General features: G+C 59.5%; 4 protein-coding genes across 4 annotated transcripts; 1 reads left to right on the top strand and 3 right to left on the bottom strand.

Annotated features, from left to right (window-relative positions):
- Positions 1-286: 286 nt before the first annotated feature.
- SPRG_12483 (hypothetical protein) lies at positions 287-5,910 on the bottom strand (the record flags this gene model as incomplete). The annotated part of the gene is made up of 2 exons (XM_012352396.1): positions 287-1,500; positions 1,566-5,910. The coding sequence occupies 2 exons, from the start codon at positions 5,908-5,910 to the stop codon at positions 287-289; spliced, it is 5,559 nt and encodes a 1,852-aa protein (XP_012207786.1).
- A 3,817-nt stretch (positions 5,911-9,727) lies between these two features.
- Positions 9,728-11,791, top strand: SPRG_12482 (hypothetical protein; the record flags this gene model as incomplete). Its single annotated transcript, XM_012352395.1, has 7 exons — positions 9,728-9,821; positions 9,878-9,942; positions 9,989-10,405; positions 10,455-10,541; positions 10,587-10,976; positions 11,019-11,426; positions 11,468-11,791. 7 exons carry the CDS (start codon positions 9,728-9,730, stop codon positions 11,789-11,791), a joined length of 1,785 nt encoding a protein of 594 aa, XP_012207785.1.
- Positions 11,792-13,601: 1,810 nt separating this feature from the next.
- Positions 13,602-14,173, bottom strand: SPRG_12481 (hypothetical protein). Its single transcript, XM_012352394.1, has one exon. It carries the CDS (start codon positions 14,123-14,125, stop codon positions 13,673-13,675), a length of 453 nt encoding a protein of 150 aa, XP_012207784.1. The 5' UTR covers positions 14,126-14,173; the 3' UTR covers positions 13,602-13,672.
- A 2,775-nt stretch (positions 14,174-16,948) lies between these two features.
- On the bottom strand, positions 16,949-20,636 carry SPRG_12480 (hypothetical protein; the record flags this gene model as incomplete). Its single annotated transcript, XM_012352393.1, has 4 exons — positions 16,949-19,358; positions 19,437-19,964; positions 19,990-20,547; positions 20,575-20,636. 4 exons carry the CDS (start codon positions 20,634-20,636, stop codon positions 16,949-16,951), a joined length of 3,558 nt encoding a protein of 1,185 aa, XP_012207783.1.
- Between the last annotated feature and the right edge of the window lie 2,096 nt (positions 20,637-22,732).

Below are 22,732 nucleotides of genomic sequence, written 5' to 3'. Positions count from 1 at the left end.
TGTATCCGAGCCAATGCGAAATCCAAGATCTTAGTGGAGGTCGACAACACCTGCCGTCAACCTTTGAGGTAGTCGACCCATGCATGCAATTACCTTGCAATTACCTTGCGTGCATCGGACATGGTCGCCGCGGACTCCAAACATACAGGGCCGCGGCCTGTGTCTCATTGGAGCTACATTTGTACCGTGGATCTTTTCAACCATTGGTACTAGTAGGTGCGAAAGGCGGCAATACGCTTTTGAAATGAACGATATCGATTATCAATATACATGTGCTCTAACGCTGCTACGGGCCCGTGACGGCGACGTAGTTGCTGGTCACGCCAGGCGTCTTGCGGCGGCGGCGGCAACACCCCTTCTTGGTCAGCACGCGGTCGTCCTCCTTCTTTTGCTTGCTCGCAAACTGGTTGAAGATCGTCTCGAGCGACGTCTGCGCGACGCTGTACTCGGCGACGCGCAGCGTGGCCTTGGCGTCTTCGATGACCCCGAAGATCTGCGCGAGGCTCACGTGCACTTGGATGCGGGCGAACGTGCCTTGGCGGCTCAGCACGCTAAAGCGACCGTGGACACTTGCGAGCTGGGCGAGAAGCGCGTCGTGCTGGTCCTCGACGAGCCACCAGCTGGCAAACGTCTCGGCGCCGATCGCGCCGTCAGCCTCGAGCGCGAGCGCAACGAGCCGGCCCGTGTCGTGGTCGTGGTCAACAAATGCCATGCGGTGGGGCTGCTTGAGGCGGGTGCACGCGGCTTCGACGTCGGCCCACGAGAGCGACGGCGGCAACGTGTTGACAAGCATTTCGACCTCCGATGCCGTCGGCAAGTGCTGCTTGATGTCGAGAACGAGGCCGTTCCCGAACCGGTGCTTGAGGTGCTGGATGCTTCCGAGGCACTCGAGCTGGCCGCTGACCATGATGCCGACGCGCGAGCACAAGGCTTCGCACTCCTCCATCGAATGGGTCGTCAGAATCACCGTCGACTCGCGCTGCGTCGTCGAAATGTCCGAGATGAGCTCCCACATGAAGCGGCGCGAGACCGGGTCCATGCCCGTCGACGGCTCGTCGAGGATGATGATGGGCGGCGACCCGATCATCGCGATCGCGACCGACGTCTTGCGCTTGTTGCCGCCGCTGAGGTCGCCCGCAAGCACGTGCTCAAACGGCTGCAGATGCAGCTTGTGCAAAAGCGACGTGACGGCGGTCGATGCACTGGCGACGTCAAGACCCCGAAGCGCCGCGTAGAGCTCCAAGTGTTCGCGGACCGTCATCGTGTCAAAGAGCGCATCGAACTGCGGGCAGTAGCCGACGAGGCTGCGCGACTCGGTTTGCTGGCTGTAGACGTCGTAGCCAGCGAGGTACGCGGCGCCGGCCGACGGTGCGACTTGGCCCATGAGCATCTTGAGCGTCGTCGACTTGCCGGCGCCGTTGATACCGAGGAACCCAAAGCACTCGCCCTTCGGCAGGCCCACCGAGAGGTCTTGGACGGCAAGGAATCCGTTCGAGTAGACTTTTGGAGGCCGTGGGTGACCACCGCGTGGGCGTCGATCGACGCCTTGTTGGACGCAAGTGCACCGATGCGGTCGTGTTCCGCCTGGACGTCGACGTTGAGCACCGGTGTCGTCACGGCTGCTTTCGCCGACGCGTTCTTCTTGTGCAGCGACTTGGTCGAGACATACTCGACAACGAGGACGAGGATGGTAAAGATGACTGCAGTCGCCGCCAGATACAGCATGTCGTTGCCCGCAACGGCGCTGTCAAAGGCCTCGGCGCGAACAAGCGTCGGCGAGCCGTCGGCGGCGACGGCCGTGACGTTCTTGGCGGTCGAGATCTTGTCGAGGGCGTGGCCGGCGGCAAAGAGCGGGAAGAGACAAAAGCCCGGCGAGAGGTCTGTGTCCAACATGGTCTTCATGAGCAAGTGCACGATAAAGAGGATGAGACCGGTCGCCAAGTGGAAGAGAATCGCAGTGTTCTGCGCCGACGCGTGCTCTTGCAGCAGAAACGACACGAGGTACGTGAGCGGCACGAGCGCGAAGCCGAGGAGACCAAAGATGACGACGACGGCGGTAAACGCGTGGGCGACGGTCGACGCCGAGTTTTGAAAGGCCGTGACACCAAACGCCTGGATCATCGCGAGCGCCAAGACGAAGAGCACGAGGTACGAACCGAGGTCCCAGACATAGTTGGCGGCCCAGAACAAATGCACCTTGACGCCGGACACGAGCTGCTGGTGCTTGGCCGTGAGCTGCTTCTCCTTGACGAGGAACGTCATGGCGGCGCCCGGAAAGACAGCAAAAGCAGTGAGGAAGAAGAGGTTGGCCGTGAACCCGATTGTTTGGCCCCACTGAGCCTTGTGTGCCTTCCGTCGCGCCGCCTCGGTGCGCGACGCCGGCAGCGGGTACGAGGCCACGGTAAGCGAAATGTCGTTGGTACCAGCGAGCGACCGAAGCAGCGCTTGGTCCATCTGCACCTTGTAGATCGCGGACGCGTGGTCGCCACTCGAGTTGGCAAAGATGCTGTAACTAAACACGTTCGTGTCGGCGGTGACGATGTACGCACCCATTTGCGCTTGCATCGCGGTTCCGTCGAGCAGCGCCTGCGCGAATCGGAGCACGGTGGCGTTGACGCTCGAGACATTGAACGACGGCGGCGAGTACGTCACACTAAAGACGTCGGGGCTCGACGACGAAAAAAGCGGCGTCGAAAAGGTCGAAACGCGCTTTGTCGTAGCGCCCGAGAAGCTACTAAAGACGCGCGTGCAGCCGCTGTTGACGTCTGAGAGACAGTAGTACGGCGCGGCCCGCACCGGGTACTCGGTCGTCAATAGCGGAAGGCGCGGCTCGGCAGCTTCCAACGTACTGGCATAGATCAGCTTCATGGTCCCAAACCCAGTCGCGAGGAGGAGTGCCGGGAGCAGAACCGCGATGAACAGTGCCTTCTTGTCCCGCTTGGCCACGTGAAAGCGCTTCTTGAGAAGGGCCATGACTTGGCTCCGGCGGCCCGCCACCACGGTCGGTGCGGTCTCGCGATCGGACGGCACGCCCGAGTCTTCGAGAATCGGCACGACGATATCGCCGGTCGTTGCTGTCGCAGTCGTGACGTTGATAAAGACATCTTCGAGCGTCGTGACCGAGACACCGTACGAGGTGACACCGACGTCTGCCATCTGCGTGTCGAGGGCGCGGAAGAGACCGGGAAACGCCGACGCATGGTCCGTTGGCAGCTGGAACGCGACTTCAGCCGCGACGTTCGAGTGCAGCGTCGCCGACGGCACAAACGCATGCACAAGATGCTCGAGATCCGAAATGTCGACGTCAGCGTGGGCCTTGACAAGCGTCAGCGTGTAGCCAGCACCGAACCGGTTTTTCAAAAACAGCGACGAGCCGACGCACCGGAGCGCGCCGTCGGCCATGATGGCGATGCGGTCGCCGAGGACGTCGGCTTCTTCCATGTAGTGCGTCGTGAGGATCATGACACGCCCCGCTCGGTTGCGCAGAAGAAGGTCCCACATGCTCCGGCGACTGTACGGATCCATACCCGACGACGGCTCATCGAGGAAGACGAGCGCACTCCCGCCGATGAGCGCGATGCCGACCGAGAGCTTGCGCTTCATGCCGCCCGAGAGTGCGCTCGCCTGGACGTGGGCCTTGTCTGTGAGACCGACGTCGTCCAGCATGGCGTCGACGACCGCCATGTCGAAGTGCCCCTTGATGCTGGCGTAGAACGACAGGTGCTCACGGACGGTAAGGTCGTCGTACAGAATGTCGTGCTGCGGGCAGACACCCAGGTACTTGCGGAGTGCGGCGAGATCGTTACCCAAGTCCAAGTGCCGGAACGACGCCGACCCAGACGTCGGGCGCAGCATGCCCGTGAGCATCGAGATCGTCGTCGTCTTGCCGGCACCGTTGTGGCCGAGAAGACACGTGATCTGCCCTTCGTACATGGCCATATGGAGGTCGTCGACCGCGACTTTGCCTTTGCCAAACGCCTTGCGGAGACCGAGCACTTGAAGCGCACGGCCGTCGGCTTCTTGCGCCTGCAGCTGTGCGTCGACGGCTTCCATGTTACGGTTCGCGGTCGTCGTCTTGGTATGCGACGCCGTCGCGCCCGTGGCCGCCGACGTCCAGTAGCGCTTTGTGATGGGAAAGTTCCATGGGTGTCCGTCGTTGAGCTGCTCGACGTACGCACCAAGCAGCGTGAAAAGCACAAAGTCGGCCAGCAGCATGCAAAAGCCAGTGCGGAGCGAGTATTGCCGGTGTTCAAAGCTCCCGATCGCACCGAGCGAGATGCCGGTGGCAATGTACTCGGCCTGCATGATCACTTGCATCGAGAACGTAAAGGCCGTCGGCGGCAAGAGCGACGCCACCGCCTTGATAGTCGCCGACGAATTGTCGTTGAACGCGAGCGAGACACCGGCGCAGAGCAGAAAGACGAGCTGCGCGATGTTGGCGCCGGTTTTCGCCGACGCAAAGAGGCTCGAGAGAAAGTAGCCAAACGCAATGCACGCGAGCCCAAAGCAGACGTAGAGCAAGAGGAGCACGAGAGGACTTGAAAACGTGAAAAGCGTCCAGCACCCGACGCCCATCTGGAGCAGCGCACCGAGGAAGAGCACGACGCCGTATGTCATGTACCACGACACGACGAGCGCCGTCGGCGAAAGCCCGAGCGCCTGCATGTACGATTTGGCGCGCGTCTCCTTCTCGAGCACCAAGCTCGTCACGAGGCGGCCAAACACGAGCACCGAAAAGAGGAGGAATGTCACGGGCAGAAACATCGGCATCGTCGACCGGTCGCCGCCGAGGAACCACTGCTCCGTGATGCCGCGCCCCGGCATGTCGTAGCCGGCACTGAGGACGTGTGGTTGCGGCTGCAAGCGCAGCGGCGCAAGCAGCGACGCCGTCGTCGTCGACGGAAGCGACGACCAGTCTTGTGCTACAACGGGTTTGCCGCTCTGGCGCAAGCTAGAGAGCGCATGCACCCACACGTCCTTGTTGGTGGCATCGAGGGACGCCGGGCCCACCGCGGCCGACTGCTGGCATCGCCCCGTCGTCGTCTGGTTTGCCGCATGCCAGTCAGGGCGACACGTTGCAAAGCGCGTGACGAGCGTCTGCAATGTGAAGAAGCCGCGCTCCGTGTACGTGTTGCGGGCCGTCGACGACACAAACGTCCGGTACGGCACGTAACTGGTCGTCGTCGTCGGCACAGCGCTCGCGCCGTCGCCATAGTTGTTGACGGGGAAACGCAAGTTGTAGTTGAGCGACACGGGCGTCCCAATCGCCGCGTCCGTCGGTGCGTCCGAGAACACGACGGCTGCGGCGACGATCGGGTCGTACGAGTTGGCGTTGAGCGCGGCCCCGTTCGCGTCGGTCTGGTTGCCGTAGTTGCTGCCTTGAATGTACGCTTCGAGTGCCGTCTCGGAAGGAAAAAACACCACCGACGTGTCCGAGAGACCCGGCAGCGTCACCGACCCGTCCGTCGCCAGTGGGACCTTCACGGACGGGTACCACTGCTTGAGCGCACCGAAAAAGTACTTGCGCGTAAACGCCGTGTCGGGTACGATCGCGAGCTGCGGCGGGCGACACGCAAGCGACGGCGCCGGTGCCGAGAGGAGAAGGTGGTTTTTGCATTCTTGCGAGAGCAGCGTGGTGTCGTATGAGTACGAATAGGCCGAGCCTTCGCTGTACCAGTTGTAGAGGAGCGCTTGCACCGGCGGCTCCCGAGCGCTGTGGCCGTCAAAGAGCGTACGGTCATCGTATCCCGGCTTGGTGACCTTGATTGGCTCGCCGCTGTCGAAATTCGACTTAAGAAGCGACAAGAGGATCAAAAACACCGTCGGGAGCACAATCTCGAAGAAGACAGCTATCGGATGGCGGCGCTTGAGCGCCAAGTTCTTGCGCAGGAGCGGCCCAAGGTGCGTCATGGAGGAGGCAAATGGAATTATAACGTCACGAGTGCTCACGTGCCAAGCATTACACGTTGCTGTCTGTCCACGATTGCGGCGGCGGCAGAGGCTGTTGGACACGGCTGGATATAGAATGATGGTGATGGACACCGGAATGTATGTGAAAAGTAACTGTCTGTCAACATCTGTTTGGTGTGTGGACCCAAGGCGCCCTTTCTAGGCCGATGATCAAGGTCTGGGTCCGATGAAGGAGAAGGCTTGAAGTCGGAGTGTACGACCTGCTCGTCGCTGTCCTTGAGACTTGGAGCGACGCCGTCGAGGTGTCCTAGAACCAGTGTCCTAGAAATCAGTTTTTGAGTGGTGTTGAGAAAGGTGCGGCCGAGCCAGCGCGAAAAATCCGTTGACATGACCACGAGACAGTGGCGATTACTGTACCAGCCGCAAACGCTGCGGTGGACACTGGCATGGTTGGATTCATTACATGCGTGGTGTGGTACTGTCCTTTATACTATTTGAGAGAGTGTGTCCGGGTACATTTGCACGGGACGCAAGTTGAACTATGCATCGTGCCATAATAGCTACTGGAGCTCCTCCGCATCTGGTATGCGAGAGCTTGGCGGCAAATTTGTCTGGACCGCCTCTTCCATTTCGCCCCATTCAGTGTACTAATCCATGGTACAGTAATAACCCTGCTGTGAGAAATGACCAGCTTCATCAAGTATGGATACACTAGAGCACCTCGGTACGATCGTGGCTCCAAAACGCCACACCCGAGCTCGACAACAAACAGATCCATGTATATAGCCCGCGCTAAATGCAGCGGCCGACTTCCTCGATTTCAATTTCGGCGATGCGTCCTTTGCGCGCCCGCTTGAGGACCTTGAACTGCGTGCCGGGCGCGAGAAGGCACTCCTTTTCGTTCGGGTACATGGAGAGCACCGAAATGTCCATCGCCGTCGTGCACCGGACGCTCAGGAGCGTGCAGCTGCCACCGCAACTGTTCATAAAGCCACGGGCAACGTTCTCGTCCGATGTCGTGCTGCTCACGCCCCACCACGTAATGACCTTGCCTTCCTCGTATTGGTCGAAAAGGTCGACGCTGATCTACACCAGTGGTCATTATGAGCCTTCGCGATCCTCAAGAGTTGCGTGTTTGTACCCCACGCCAGAGCACTTGCGACTTTTTGGGCATGTAGTTCATCGCCTCCATAAAGAGTCGCAAATACTTGAAGTAGCGCTTGACTGCTGCCCGGTTCTCCGATCTGCACCATCGTATATGAAATAAGAAATCACTTGCAGGAGGTGCATACCGAAGGGCATTGTTGAGCTCTGCGTAGATCCAGTTGCCCGTGTACAGCACGATCGAGCCATAGAGGTCCTAGCTCAATCCAAGTCAGTGAGCCACCGACACGCACGATCGCATATCGACGACGCACCTTGTCCATGGGTTTGACCGGCGCACCAGCGTTCGAGGCCACGAGCTGTTGGCCCCGGCTTTGGCACTGCTTGACGGCGCTCGCTTGACAAATACCGGCGGCCGCAATACCGAGGTTTTCGGGCTTTGGCAGGTCCATAAGCCCTTCGATCGGCGCCAAGTGCGTCTGCTCTTCCATGTCATCAAAGCCCATGCGCAGCCAAAAGTCTACATCATTGTCATCATGAGAAGGATACCAACCAGCCAGTGACAGCGTACCTAGGAGCGCTTCCTTTTCTTCAACAAGTGCGAGCGTGTTGAGCGGCGGCGGTCGTTGCCGCCCCGACAGCGTCGGAATGAGCGAGTAGTACTGTCCCGAGAGCTGCGTGATGAGCGCGGACGATGGCTTCCCCGTCAGAGATGTCTTGAGTTGGGCAAGGACGGCCTGACCCTTCTCGATCTGCGCCGCCGATAGCTTGCCCATGGCTGCGTCCGAGTCGCCACCACCTACCACACGCCTTTCTGTAAGACGACAAAGGATACCATGTTGCGTGACATACCGTCGCCCGTCTCGGACGCGTCGAGCTCGACGAGCTGGTACTGCAGGTCGTGCTTGACAAACGCATGACGCTGGTGCCAGTCGTTCTTGGTCTTCTCGCGAAACTTCTTTTCAAAGAGCGCGATCGCCTTGTCGACGTCGCGCCCAAAGCCCTTGAGGTTCTGTTGACCGGCCTCGCCGAGACGGCCCCAGCGCGTAAAGACGTGGAAGCTCGAGTCGGCCGTCGCTTGGAGCAGCTGGATGATGTAAAACTTGTTGTTGTTGTGGCCAATGTTGGTCTGCATGAGGTCGGTCGAGTAATCGTCGAAAATCTCAAACTTCTCGCGCGTCGACAAGTGCTTGTCGGGCCGACGCGCGCCGCGGCGCTCGCCCAACGCCGGCGGGGGGTCACTGGTCTCTGCCTTGACGGCCTCGGGCTTGACGGTCTCTGCCTTGGGCTTCTTTGCGGGCGGAGCCGCTTCGTCCTTGGCCGCGCGCTTCTTCTTGGCCGCTGGTTTTTCTTCAAACTCGTCCTTGACGGCCACGGATGCCGGCGCGGCGCCCGAGAGCGCGGCCACGAGCTGCGCTTCGGTCCAGATCAACACCCCTTGCGCGGCCGCGGTCTGCGTCTTCTTGCCTTCGGTCCCGTCCGCCGCGACGAGAATCGACGTCTTCTTCGTGACCGTCGACGACACGGTTCCGCCGGCCGCGACGATTTGCGCGGTCGCGTCCGCCCGGGTCATGGTCGCGAGCTTCCCCGAGAGCGCAACGACCTGGTCCTCCAAGGCCGAGGCCGCCGCCTTTCCGTCCAGCGCCTCGACAAGAGCATCTTCCATCCAGATCTTGATCCCGGCGGCGACCGCGTCCTTGTACTTCTTGCTCTCGTCGCCCGCGGATGTCACGAGGAGCGTCGTCGCCTTGGTCACCGAGGACGAGACCGAGCCGCCCGCGGCCTGGATGCGCTTCGTGGCTTCGGCCCGGGTCATGGTCTCGAACTTCCCCGAGAGCGCGACTACTTCCCCACTCAATGGCATCTTCGTGCTCGCTCCGCGGCCAAAATGGAAATATCCTGGCAAACCCGCCGTTGGATCACCTCCGCTAACCGGTTTTCAAAGCCGGTGTGTCGGCTACGAACCCCATTGGATGGCAACACATGGCATCGAAACGACAGCGTGAGTGAATGTCATTGTGAGTGGGGGTCTTCTGTGTCGTTTCAAACGTCTGTTTCCAACAGTGTTTTAAACGTAGCCCGTAAGGTGCTCTATTTTTTAAATAGGTACTCGGTTTTTGTACTAGCATGAATTAATTAAAAATCATAATGTTTTAAACATACCAGTCTTGTGTTTTGTATGAAAGTATGAAATACGGAGGCAGCTCTGTGTCATGCGATAGTACCAGTACAGTAGCTGCCACGTCAATTCGTCGACGACAGGAAGGACAACTCTTGTCTCGACGCTGCGTAGCCACCTCCAACGACAGTAGCACGAGCTCGCACGAAGCGCACGGCTACAGACGCAATCCCTCGATCCGCGCCAACGCGCTCGTTCGAGTCCAGTCCCAACCCGCGTAGCAGCCAAGGTCCATACAGTAATAGCTCGTTCGATGGCTGTGGCCTCGGCGTGCATTATTGTCAAAGATACTACATGTATTGTATCATCTGCAGAGTGTTGCCTTGTGCAAGGGCAACGAACATCACTCTTCCAAGATTCCGGCGTCGAACATGCGGTGGCGAGGTTGTCCAGTTGTGGTGATCTTCTCCCTCCTTGCGTCCGCCAGCTACGGGCTACCAGACGCGCCTGCGCGGCGCGATGCGGCGGTGATGCTGCAAGCCACGATGGCGATAGCGCGGGGCGACCTATGGTCCGCATACCAAGCAACCGCCGATGCAGTCACCACATGCGCCGATGCGAACTCGGTGCGCTGCGTTGGCCAGCTCTTTGCGCGGGCGCGCGTGCTTGCCGCACTCGACCTGCCAGCGTCGGCATGCCAAACCATGGACGCAACTGTGCGCGCAACGGATGGCTGGCATGTAGCCGCATGCGACCATGTCCGCCAACGCTGCAATACCACGTCGTCACTCTGCAACGACGCGATGGACGTAAGTACTTTTGCATCGGCGTGCATACGTGTATATCTGTGGTTAGGCAGCTAGAAGTGTCGAGCAGCAACTCGAACAGGTGTCGTCGACGTACGGGCAGCTCAAGCAGCTCTATTCGCGCATCTCTCGGACTCCGTTGGCACTGTCTCTTGTGGCACGGCTCGGCGCGATCCTTGGCGTAAACGGCTTCAAGAACGAGGCCATTGAAGCATATGCGCGGGGGTTGGCTATGAACCCAACGCACGCACCGGCAATTGCAGCGATTCACGACCTGGCGTCGGCAGCGACGACGACGCGAGCAGTTCTATCCAGCTTTCCCGAGCTCGGACCGCTTCAGACCGCCATCCTACACGAGCACGCGCAGGGTCGACTGCACGAGGCGCTAGCTCTCAACCGCATCGCGCTCTTGCTGTTGCCGCAAGACGGGAATATGCATACCAACGCCGGCGCCTTTTACTATGAGGTGCAGTGATCTGGCATGGCCGAACCACCACCTCTCACGTCACTTGCAGCTCGGCCGCGACGACGACGCCCGGCGCCACCTACTGCAGGCGATTACCATCGACCCACGCAGCGTCCACGCGCTCAACAACTTGGCCGTACGACCGCGGCGGCGGCTCCGACGGCTCATCCATATCTGCTAGGCTGTTGACGAGCGCACGGGGCATGTCGACGCTGCACTGCAGACGTACGCAACCGTTGTCGCCTTGGCCCCCGAGTACGCACACGGTCTCTACAACTATGGCAACGCGCTGTTGAAGCGGCGGGCGTGGCAGGACGTCGTATCCCTCTACTGGCAACGACTTGGCTTCATCAATCACGTTGCCCGAATGCCGTCAATGTTGGCGATGCAGGCGCTGGTGCATGTGCTCTTGCTGGACACGATGCCGTCGCCCGTCGCCGACTGCACCCAACGACTGCTTCGCGACATCTACGATGTGAGCTTCGCACCCAACACGACACTAAGCGCATTGGCCGACGCCACGGCGGCCTACGAACGCAGTATGAATGTGATGGCGATCGCACTAGGCCACGTACGTAGCGCATCAGTCTGGTAGGGCTCATTACGACGGTAGATGCTGGGGACGCCCGGCGCCGTCTTGGACCGTGTCTGTCGGTGCGCATCCGTCGCCGTCGACGCACCACGCACCGAATCGGTGCACCTCATCGTGCAGTACTTTACTGCGTCATCTCCGGCGCGCCAGGCCGAGTTGGCACTCTGTCTTGACCGCAATCTGCAGAATCTTGCATTGGCAGCTGTCCATGTCCTAGTCGAGCACGTGGCCGACTACGACCTTCTGCTTGCATCGGTGACGCCGACAACCAAACTGCGCGTGCATGTGCTCGGCCACCGGCTATCGTTCCGAGATGCGTTTGCCTATGCCAATGCACAGGACAACGTTGACATCGTCTGGCTGCTGGCCAACGCCGACGTGTACTTTGATGCGTCCGTGGCGATGTTGCAGCAGACGACGGCGCACCAGGTAGACGGATTCGTCTAATATCGCGTCTTATCCGACATTAGGTCGTGGCGCTGAAGCGGTGGGAGCGAGGGGCCAGCGACAGTGTGTTCTTCTTGCACCCCCGCATCGACTCGCAGGACGCTTGGGCGTTCCGTGCGCCGATTTCGGGTGCGGACTTGGCGGTGCCGCTAGGCTACCCACGCTCCGACTCGCACGCCGCGTACCGGTTGCGCCAGCTCGGCTACGACGTAGTCAACTGGGGCGTCTTCGTACGCACCATGCACGTGCATGCAAGTAGCAGCCGGTTGTACACCGAGACCGAGACCATCCGGGGCGCGGACGCCTACGTGCGGCTGGCATCGTCACTGCCATCCAACTCGATATAACAAGCACGTAAATTCCATGGCAAGAGAGTCGGATCGTCGGTACCACTCAAAGTGGCAAGGATGGGCACGGGCGACGAGGCGGCGTCTCTTGGGTGTCTTGCCTGCATGATACTTCCAATCGTTGGCACCCAGTGGTGGGCACCGATGAGGCGGTACGTACCATCTGTCGTGGCCCTTGGTCGTCCCGCATGGACGGACGGCCGTGGTGCGTCGTCGTCCGACCACGTTCTGTCGCCGATCGTTCGGTACGTTGGCCCGCCTTTAGAGGCCTGTGCGAGACAGTGCATCCTACGTTGTTGATGGCAGCGGCAGGCGTCACGGGGTCGTCGCGGCTGGAAGCCAGCATCACAACCAAGCTGGTCGGTGCGAAATGAGCGTATGCGTGGCCCAGTGAACGGACGCGGTGCGCGCGCGTCACTACTTCCATCCATGCAGAAGCTTCTTCCTTTGATCAGTTTCGTTTCGTAGCTGTGTTCTTTTGCCAAAGAGCAATCATACACGTCGGCTGGGACACGACACCAGGATAACCAAGTTGGGTCGTGGTCGCGTATATCAGAAACGATGCGTTCGAATGGGTGGGTATGGCCAAGGCGCAACGTAGTAGGAACTCGTCGACCAGGTACATGGGCCCGGCAGCTGATTCGAATCCGTGGCACGGCCCTCGATGACGAGGTAGCGAGCAGCTGCGGTTGAAAGTCGCGTGCATATCACGAGCGCGTCTTTCAAGGCGCGTTAGTAGGCACCAATGCCATGGCTTGCGGTTGCTATTTCGATGAATCGACGCTGGTTTCTGCACCGAGCCGTGCTTGCGTAAAACCTTTTGTCGCTAGTTTTCTTGGCACCAGACGCGGGAGCTGCAAGCGGATGCTTCCAATCCGGCAAGAAAGCTGGCCGGTGGGAGGATAGTAGCAAGAACTTTGTTTCGTGCAAGACCCGCTGTTTGCTCAATCACGACGACGACAACGACGACGGTGGTAGATCTGATACAACGAGTATCTTTTGGCAAGCGACTTTGGCGACGAGGCTCGCACAGTTGGACGTTGCTTCTCCTGCGTCGCATGTGACCAATCGTGTAGCCATACCGACTGTGGTACCTCGGGCTTTGCAGAGAGTAGCTTTCCACGGACGTCATCGTGCCGCGGCCATGACGCCGTTGTCAACCAAACACGTGCGTCGCGCTGAAGTATACGCCGCATCAAAACCACCGCCACCACGAAGAGAGAACTCGACGAGAGGGTCTTGCGAATTCGAGCACGAGCTTTCGGCTTCGGATGATGGCTGCCATGTCCCAGGCGTGCCGGGCCTCTGCTCCACGAGCTGCTCGCATTGGAATTTGGGAGTGAAGTGCCGTGCGTTGTAAGGAAGCGGATGTAGCAATCGAGTCTGCCAGGCGTAATCCTCGCGCGTCCCCCGCATCGGACGGGGCTTGCCTTGGGGCGACGACCAAATTTTTCCCAGATGCTGATGTTCAATGGTAGCCAAATCTCTCACCAACCAGCCAGTCAAGTCAACCACAACCCAGTGTATACGTCAATGGTATACGTAAATATATATATGTAGAGCGATCAGAACACAGCGTTGTCTTCCGTGCAGTGCTCGGCCGCGTATGATTCGCGCCATTATTTTCTTGTGGCCGCCGCGTAATGTTGTTTGTCAATCCACCTTCAACGTTTCTGGTCCACGACGCACTGCTACCGAGCCTCCTCTGATACGAGTACGTACTTTGCCGTTCTTCTCTCTATCGTTTGGGCATCTACCTCAGCGCGACGGAGCTCAAGTCCATGGCCAAGGAAGAAGGAAAGAAGAAAAACACATCTAATTTGCCATCAAACGGGACGGGACGAACGGGCGGCCATAAATATACTCGCAGCGCGAAGGGGTCTAAACTTCTTCGACGGCCACGATCGCGTCGTCGCCCAGCTTCTTGTTGTCGTCGAGTGCGTCGAGGAGAAAGTCGAGGCAGACCGAGAGTGGCGGCATGGCGCTGGCCGGGAGGTTGGTCAGCGACAGCGTCAGTCGCTGCTCCTCCTTGAGCGGCACGACGTCAAACGCCTCTTCCTTGGGCGCGAGGGCGCTCAGAATCTCGTGGCGGATCATGTGCTTGTTGCGGAGACCGCGCTGGCGACGCGCGAGTTTTTCGCGGTACTTTTGTGCGTGCGTTTGCGTCTGGCGCACGGTGCGCGTCTTGACGATGTCGGCGATGCTCTTCCACGGACCCTTGGGGTACACCTCCATGGCGGCAAGGAACCGCTCGTGCTCGGCTTTGGTCCACGCGCCTTGGCCCTCGACGGGCTTCCACCCGCTCTCAAAGTCGTGGCTCGACACAATCAACATGGCTTGCGGCGTGGGAGATGGAGACACTTGTGACGCACAAGTGCAAAGTGGGAATGATGCACTTCACCACGGATCTAATACCGTCTCCGCGACACGGCGGCTCGAACATGTCTGTAGAAGGCTTTGCGGCGACCAGATGGGCACCACCAGCTGTCTTCGAGTGGCCTGCGACACGGCGGCCATGTGGCGATGGACTCTAGCGCGGTCGTTGGGGCGACACGCGACCGATTGGGACATACCACATGGGGCAAACGACGCCGATCCAAGCCGCACCTCGCATGTGCTCTGCGCTCGATCGGCTCGGATCGACGATATACAAGATGTGGAATCTCCTGTCGTCACCGCCAAGGGCTCTGAGCGAGCAACGACTGTCACCTGCGTTAAGCGGACGTGTCGTACGCGAAACATGTAAATGTAATACGCGTAGTACGCAATTAGGAGTCAAGTCTGGAGCCTTCAAGCCGTGCTTTCTGGATCTCCGGATCTGCTACTTCCGTGCCATCGTACCAGAGGCGCGGACATGACAGCGTGCTGCGTCCAAGACCGATCGTTCTTTCAGTACTGTAGCTCGTTCAAAGCAGAGAGTCGAGTGACGCGCCGTCGCCGCAGCGTTGCAGACTGCCGCGTGCGAGGTATGGGCTACCTCTTGAGCGGCGGGTTGAAGTCGTGCGCTCTTGGTTCTTCTCGCCTGGCTTTGTGGATCAGGCGCCATCATCCTTCGACACGGCCACCCACGCCGACCAGCCGCCGCAAGGTTCCAACTTGGTCCGACAGGAGTGCACATCGACGCAACCGTCCTAGTATCTATTTAGTGCAACCGTCCTGCAACGTGGATTGCCTCTTGCACGACACTCTTCTTGTGCTATCACCTCGGCAACTGCGTAAACGTGTGAGGGGTGGAGTATATCCCGTGGTTGGGAGGTTTAACCCAATGTCCCAGGAACGTGGGACAGAGGAAAATACATGTGCACCAGCCGTCCATGATACCGGTACCGGACGTGTCAGCCCGACGCAACGGCGATGCTTTCTTTGAGCCCCACGTGGCGACTAGAATAATCAAAGGCAGCGAAACATCAAGAGCGTACAAAGAAAGCATATCGCAAGCACGTGGTGCGTCAATCGTCTGATTCATTGAGGCGCGCGGTCGAACTGTATGGCTCATTTGGTTGGGATCGAAGCTGCGCGCCAAGTTGCCCTCGAGTAGCTTCTTGCAAGCAGAGACAAAGGCATGGGGATGGGTCGAAAAGCGATGTTCTATTGGATAGGCACAGGATGGGCAAGCCGTACAACACTAGATAGTAGCCTTTGCATGCACAAGGTGATTTGTGCCCCTCGACGCTCCCACACTGGTCCCTGCGTGCACGAGGTCGGCTGCGGCGCTCACCGCGCAGACGGCACGCGGCAACGCATCACAGTGTGCGGCACGGATTCAGCGACTGCAGCTGGGCCATCGTCGGTCGACAACGTGCCGTCGCGTCACTGGGCTGAGAAAAGACGGAAACAGATGCGATACTAAGCCGTCCATGTGCTATGTGTACCATCTCGGGTCGTCAACTGCGAAACAGACGTCGTGGGTTCTATTTCCAACAGGTCGCATGGGCGAGTGTAGTTGTCCAATAATGTCAGGCCGCGTTGCGTAATCGTCGTTTGCTCTCGAACGCCCTTTGCGATGCGCAGCCCTACCCGCCCCAAAGTGCACTTTGGAGTCCTTGGCGTGCGGGGGACCGCGCCATGTGGGCCACTATCTACAATCGCACCAAGTACATGAGCAATAACAACTATGAATCGTGTAGGAACCATGGCTGCATGGGAATCGCGTTGCGTGCTGCGTGGCCGTCTCACCGCGTTGGCTATCGCCGAGCTTGCCCATCGGAAATCTGATCATGTTGTCTCTGCAGCTGGCGCTGCCACGTGGAGAGGCGTCCCACGGCCATTCCGATGGTGGTGCTACATCGACTGGCTTTCGACGCATTCGTAGCGCCCCTGCGATATCGTGTCTTTGCACAAGACCCACTCTGCGCACTTGAAGAAGATGATGACGGTCCTGCCTATGAATTCTGCAACGACGAGTTGGGAGTTGGTGCTTGAAGACGACGACCCATCGCCCTCCGCCTACCGTGCTACTATCAATGCGTGCTTTCTGGACATACCAACTTTGGACATTTCGGGCATCGTGGGACTGTGTGCAGAGAGGCGTGCGTCAGTCGTTGCAAAGGCCGCACCCGCGTCGGCGAGAGTTTGCTTCAAGCCGCCATCAACCGTATGCCGTGTCGACGCAGCGTGCGGCGACAAGGCTACGGTGGACATCCAGTGCGAGGAGCATCATAACCTGCGACGCACAACCACCGACAAATCAGTAATAGCACCGATGACACCACTTTAGTCGAGGCCACTCTCGAAGGGCAATCTTAGTACGCGATAACATGTCTCTGGTGGCGATGACCAGGTTGAGAGGCTCGACGATTGATCGGCCTGGTTCTTCGAGGCTTGTGTTCTTTTTTCTTCCAGCAGCATTATTCGCTGCAGAATGCACTGTATCCTCGGCGCAGGTGCCTCCTGGTCCCGTCGACGCGGGCGGAGATTCGCGTCCATGGCGCCGCCGTGTCCACGAGCATCGTTGCCCTGGCACAGGTCGCCAAAGACATGGAGCCTCAACCGCCGTCGCAGCTGGCGTCGCCACCTGCCTCTCATCGCCCTTGGTGTTGTAGAAATGCAACACGTTGATGGACGAGTGTATTAGCCTAATAAGCTGAGCCGAAGCTACTAGCCGCGTATTAGCCGTACTGGTAGCCACCATACTACGCAGTCTACTGTACGCGTCTTCTACACTGCAGTGTTGCCGCCGACGAGGTGGGAAAGAAGGCCGTCGGGGTTGGCGAGCAACGTCGACGGCAGGCCCACTTCAGCAACGGCGCCGGCGTCCAAGACCAGCATGACGTCCGAGTCGAGCACTGTGTTGAGCCGGTGGGCGATCGTGAGGCACGTGCAGTTGACAAAGACGTCGCGGATCGTTGCTTGGAGCTGACGGTCCGTGGCAGGGTCCACGGACGCGGTCGCTTCGTCCATCACAATCACTTTCGACTGCTTGAGGAGCGCGCGGGCCATGCACAGCAGTTGCCGCTCGCCGACGCTATAGTTGCCACCGCGCTCGGCCACGACGTCGTCGAGGGATCCGATGGTGGCCATGTGCACGTCTCGGAGCGCCGCCCAGAGCCGATCGTCCGAGTACAACTGCAGCGGGTCGAGGTTGTAGCGCAGCGAGCCTGAAAAGAGGACCGGGCCTTGGGGCACAATGGAGACGGCATCTCGGAGGCGGTGCAAAGCTACCATGGCGACGTCGACACTGTCGATCGTGATGCAACCGGCGTCCAATTCGACGAGCCGCATGAGGGCGACGACGAGACTCGACTTGCCCGCGCCCGTGCGTCCGACGACGCCAACTTTGGCGCCGCCCGCGACGGCAAACGTCACGTTCTGGAGCACCTTTGGTCGATGCGGCTGGTAGCGCAGGGCGACGTTTTGAAATGCGACGGCGCCGGTCGTTGGCCACGCCGGAGGCACCGCCGACCCGCCGATGGCTTCGGTGCGCACCCGCGTGTAGGCGTCCATGCGCTCGACCGCAATCATCTGCGTCTGGAGACTGCTGTAGTTGGTCACGGACTGCGTCATGTACTTGGTCATCGTGAACGCATACGAGAGCGAGACACCGGCGAGACCGGCGAAGAGCGCCGAGGAGCCTTGGGCGTGCACCCACACGGCGCAGAGCCCAGCAAAGGACGCGACGACGGTCCCCGCGACCTCGAGGCGCAGCGAGAGCCAGCAGTTGACGCTAAAATTGAGCCAGAGCGCCTGCACGTTGCGGTTCACACGCGCATCAAACGTCGCTGCAAATGCCGTCTCGGCGGCCGCCGCCCGAATCGTGCTCAGGCCCTCGAGCGTCTCGCCAAAGAGCGAGAGTACTGGCGACTTGGAGATGGACTCGAGACGCTGAAGTTCCCGAGCCGTCTGGAGGTAGTAGCGCTGCGACTGCCAGTACGCATATCCGGTCGGCAGCAGAATCACAGCAAAGAGCGGCGTCACCGCAACGATCGTCCCGACGGTAAACACGACCGTAGTCGCCGTCACCAAGAGCGCGCTCCAGGTTGCCGGCAGGCTTTCGTCAGCCGTGTAGACGTCCGAGGTGAACCGGTTGGCGAGTTGGCCAAGCGGCGTCGTCTCGAAAAACAACATCGGCGCGCGCACGACACGCAGCAGCATCGACCGGAAAATCACCTGGCTACCTCGGAGACTCGCAATGTAGAGCACGACGGCGCGACTGAAGATGCCGACGACGTATGCCATCTGGAGGCTCACAAATATGCACAGATACAAGCGCACCGTGCTCGCCGAGACGTGCTCGGACCAGTACGAGAGCCACACCGTCCCCGCAACACTGGTCGCTTCGGCGACCACATACACGGCGCATACGAGAAGCAGTGTCGGCCACCCGCCGCACGCGTGGAGCCAGACGCTGTAGACAGACGCGGTGACCGAGCCGCGCGTCCGGTCTTCGGCCGCCATGAGCTTTGTATCGCATGGCGACACTGGCAACGGGACGCCAATCGGTGCCACCTCGGCGCTGCCAGGTGCGGTGGTCGGCGGCGGCACGGCGTCGGCCAGCATCTTGACCACATACGGATGGGTCGCAACGTCGGTCAGCGCGCCCGACGCCTGGACCCCGCCGTCGTCGAGAACGACGATTGTGTCGGCGACCGCCAGCGCACTCGGTGCGTTCGTCGCCAGCAAAATGACCTTGGTCTTGAGCACACGTTGGAAGCATTCGCGTACGATGCGAGCGCCGACGTGGGCGTCAACGGCGGCGAGAACGTCGTCGAGGAGGTAGACGTCGGCGTCTTGGTACACGGCGCGCGCGAGAGCGACCCGCGTCTTTTGACCGCCGCTGAGGTTGATGCCTTTCTCGCCAATCTCGGTGCGATCCCCGGCCGGCAGCAGCGCCATATCGGGCGTCAAGCACGCGACGTCGATCGCGTCGTTGTACCGCTTGTGATCGTAGGGCCGACCAAAGCAGATGTTGTCGCGGACGGTCGCGTTCAGAATGAACGGTTGCTGGGCGACGTACGCCATCGAGCCGCGCCGAGCGACGGTCCCCGAGGCACAAGCGACCTCACCGAGCACGCTGCGCAAGAACGACGTTTTGCCCGACCCCGCGGGCCCGACGATCGCGACCAGCGTGCTTGTGCCGACCGCAAGCGACACGTGGCGGAGCACGGGCGTCGGCGCTCAGGGCACGTCCAGTGTGGCATTTCCCCACGCAACTCCGGGCGTCGACAAGCTGCCTGATGTCACGAGCGCGCGGTCGGGCTCGAGAAGGTAGTCGCGCAGGCGGTCGAGACTGATCTGCGCCTCAAGAATTGCGTTGACCATGTCCGGTAGCTTGAGCAGCGGGAGGCGCAAAATGTTGAACAGCGCCAAGCTCGTCAGCGCCGTGCTCACGTCAAGGGCGTGGCCCAAAAGCACGTACAACCCAAAGGACGCGACGGCCGTGAACGCCGGGAGGCCGTTGGACATGGCGTTCGAGACCGCGCGCGTGATGAGGTACGTGCGCAGCTGGCGGAGCTCGCTATTGCGCTTGGTTTCGATGCGACTGAGAAAGGTGTCTTCCCACGCTTGGCATTTGATGACCTTGACGCCGGCCCAGACCTCGTTGCAGAGCTTGGTCCGGTCGTCTTTCAACGTCATGACGCGCTTCTGGATCGACTTCATGTAGGTGGCGAGCCGGAGCGTGAGTGGCACAAAGAGGAGGATGACACCGACGCCGGGCCAGGAACGAGACGCCAATCTCACGCCAGAGCAAACCCGAAGACAATAGAATCAAGTAGGGCACGATCCAGATCGAGTGCAAGTCGATGGTCAGTTTCTGGACGCGCGTCGCGTCGATCGACATCAAGTTGGTCGCTTGGCCCGACGATCGGTCGGCGGACGGCGCGATCGTGAGCGCCTTGCGGTACAGCGCGGCCTGGAGCGCGCTGCGAAAGCACATGCCGACTTCGCTCGCAAGGTACGTGTACTGGCGAATGCACAGCGACTGGAGGACACCGGACACAAAAATGACGCCGACGAGCACGTAGCCTTGGGACGACGGCGCGCTTGGGTCGCTCAAGAAGGCGATCATGGCCTCGAGCACGAGCGGTGCCGTGAAGAGGAGCGTCGCCCGGATGCCCCGAAGGAGCCCGGCGAGAAAGAAGCGCCAGCCAAAGGCGCGGAACAAGGCGCGGAGCAAACTCGGCTTGGACGTACATGCTCGCTGCGCTGCCCAGGCAGCGAGGAACCGGTCAACGACGGTCGTTGCGTCGTGGGCGGCCTCGATCGGGTAGAGATCGTCGACGTCGAGGGTCTTGGTTGCGCCGAGGGCCAGGAGCGGGCTCAGTCACGTGAAGAAGAGCGCCGACGTGCAGCTCGCGCGAACCGGCGCTGGCGCGTTGGCCAGCAGGGGCGTTGCCTCGCTGGTCATGTGGCGACCTTATTGCTGGATTGGGAGAGCTTAAAAAATGCAGAGCTAGATGTTGATGTTTGTAGGAAGAATAAAATCTTGGATTTAAAGGTTTAAAGCGTGGTGTGTTTGATATTTGCACTTGATTTATGTATTGTGCAATCTGAGGCCAGCGGAGATTAGCGTCGGTGCGAAATGGGTGCCATGACTCAACCAGTGGGTAAAACTGGGTTAGACCTCGTTTACCGCGAATAACGTTTTGCTGCAGACATTGTTGTAGTCGCGCAACACTTTAACATAAACAGGCCCCTTGGCTTTTATAACGCACGTCAGCTCAACAACAACAGGCCCCTTGGCTTGAGTTGCTGTGACGTGGCAGCACGAGGACGCATCGCCGCAAATGATGGCTGTGTGCGCAGCAGTATCCGAGAGCCTCTCACTCGACAGCTGCCATGTCGGCGTGCGTTCTGTTGAAAGAGCAGCAGCGTTTGTTGTAGACTTAGGTCATCGATTCATCGTCGTTCTTGCATGGCTGCAGCATTACGGTAGCCATGCTCCGAGGACAGTTTTGGCTGCCAGGACAAGTAGCCCAGGTCATACGGCACTGGCACTCGTGGGTCATGGGCAATGTTTTCGTGTATGGACAGTGGTGTATGGCAGCTGGGGTGTATGGATATGCCACTGCCTTGAAACACACGGAAGAAGCTGTAGCCGCTGGGCGAGCGAAGCACTCGGCAGAGAGAACTAAGAAGACGCGGAGCCGCACGGCTTCAGAGGAGAGAGGCAGGAAGCAAGGGCAACTCATAACCAGCTTTGGAATATATTGCTCGGGAGTGGAACACGCCGCCAGAGGGCTCGTGAAAAACCACTCGGATCGAATGGTGGAAATCAACGAAAATTTCTCGAGTTGATATCTGTGGATTTACGGGCCCAAAGTCATTTCCCACTCTTCCCGAGCCGGATGTGTGGTCGACACCGTCGTTTGTCGTCGGCAATCGGCGACGGAGTCGGTGTCGGCGTGAGCGTCTTGCACGGTTTGGCTTTCTTCATCGGACTGGTCGACATGGTACTAAGGCACACCAAGCCGCTTGGACAGCTACACGTGTGCCTCATATCCTTGCCAGAGCACTTCAACCCCGTCCATAGCTGACGAATGCTCCGTGCAACCAAAACGTATTTACTCGTACACACATCGGCATCTCCATTCGGAATTTAGGGCCGTGGAGAGTGTATTCAGACTACTAGCACTCAACAAACTCATGGCAACCACCGACGGTGCAAACCTAGCCACGTAGCAAAACCACCCCGACGGCGTGCATGGCAACAACGACGCCCAACTATGCTACATGTCGCACGTAGCTTCAAGCCCTTTTGACATATACAATCCCAAACACGTGGGCTCCGTCGGTGACGCCGTGTCAGAGCACTTCGACATTGTCCATGCGTCCGACGACAACATCATGCAAATGGTTTACAGCGAGCAACACGAAATAATGTAATCAGACATTCCATTGACGTGCGCCTCGTGTTGCTTCCAAAGTGAGCATGATCATGAGTTGTGTACGTAGCAGGAGAGCAGACACAATTGGAGCTCGGGGCGGTAAGCAAGATTCGGTTGGCGACCGCCGAGACCGAGATTGCATCGGCGTCTAATGCGCACGTGCGCACCGGCGCTTTCAGTCAGTTTTAGCGTCAGCTGCTGGCTCTCGCTGCGGTCGCAGTGCCTTCTTTTGCCGGGTTCTGACCAAGGCTCGGCAGTACTTGGGCAGTACTAATTTCCAAAATGGAGTTGGCTGCTTCCATGTCCGCCCGTTCGTTCTGTCGAAAGAACGACGTCGGCGTTCGCTGTTGTTAAGGCATCCGCGCGTCAAGTTTATCCTTCATTCATGCATAGCAGAAGAATTGCCGACCCATGCTTTCGCGACAAAAGTTCTCGCCGCAGATCTTTGAGGAGGTCGCAGACGAGGATGAGTAAGATAGACCCGCGCACTGGGAATGTGATGGCTGAAACGCCGTCGGGTGGTCGTGCCAAGTACAACGTTGCCATTGGCAAACCAGCTTGAGTGCGGATTGTTCGCGCGCATTCCACAACCATGTCCATATCCTGATGCTGTATA

The sequence above is a fragment of the Saprolegnia parasitica genome (genome assembly GCF_000151545.1).
Source record: "Saprolegnia parasitica CBS 223.65 unplaced genomic scaffold supercont2.98, whole genome shotgun sequence".
In the NCBI taxonomy this organism is placed as follows: domain Eukaryota; phylum Oomycota; class Saprolegniomycetes; order Saprolegniales; family Saprolegniaceae; genus Saprolegnia; species Saprolegnia parasitica.
Note: the sequence above shows the minus strand (reverse complement) of the source record. Positions and strands in the feature narration are given on the sequence as shown.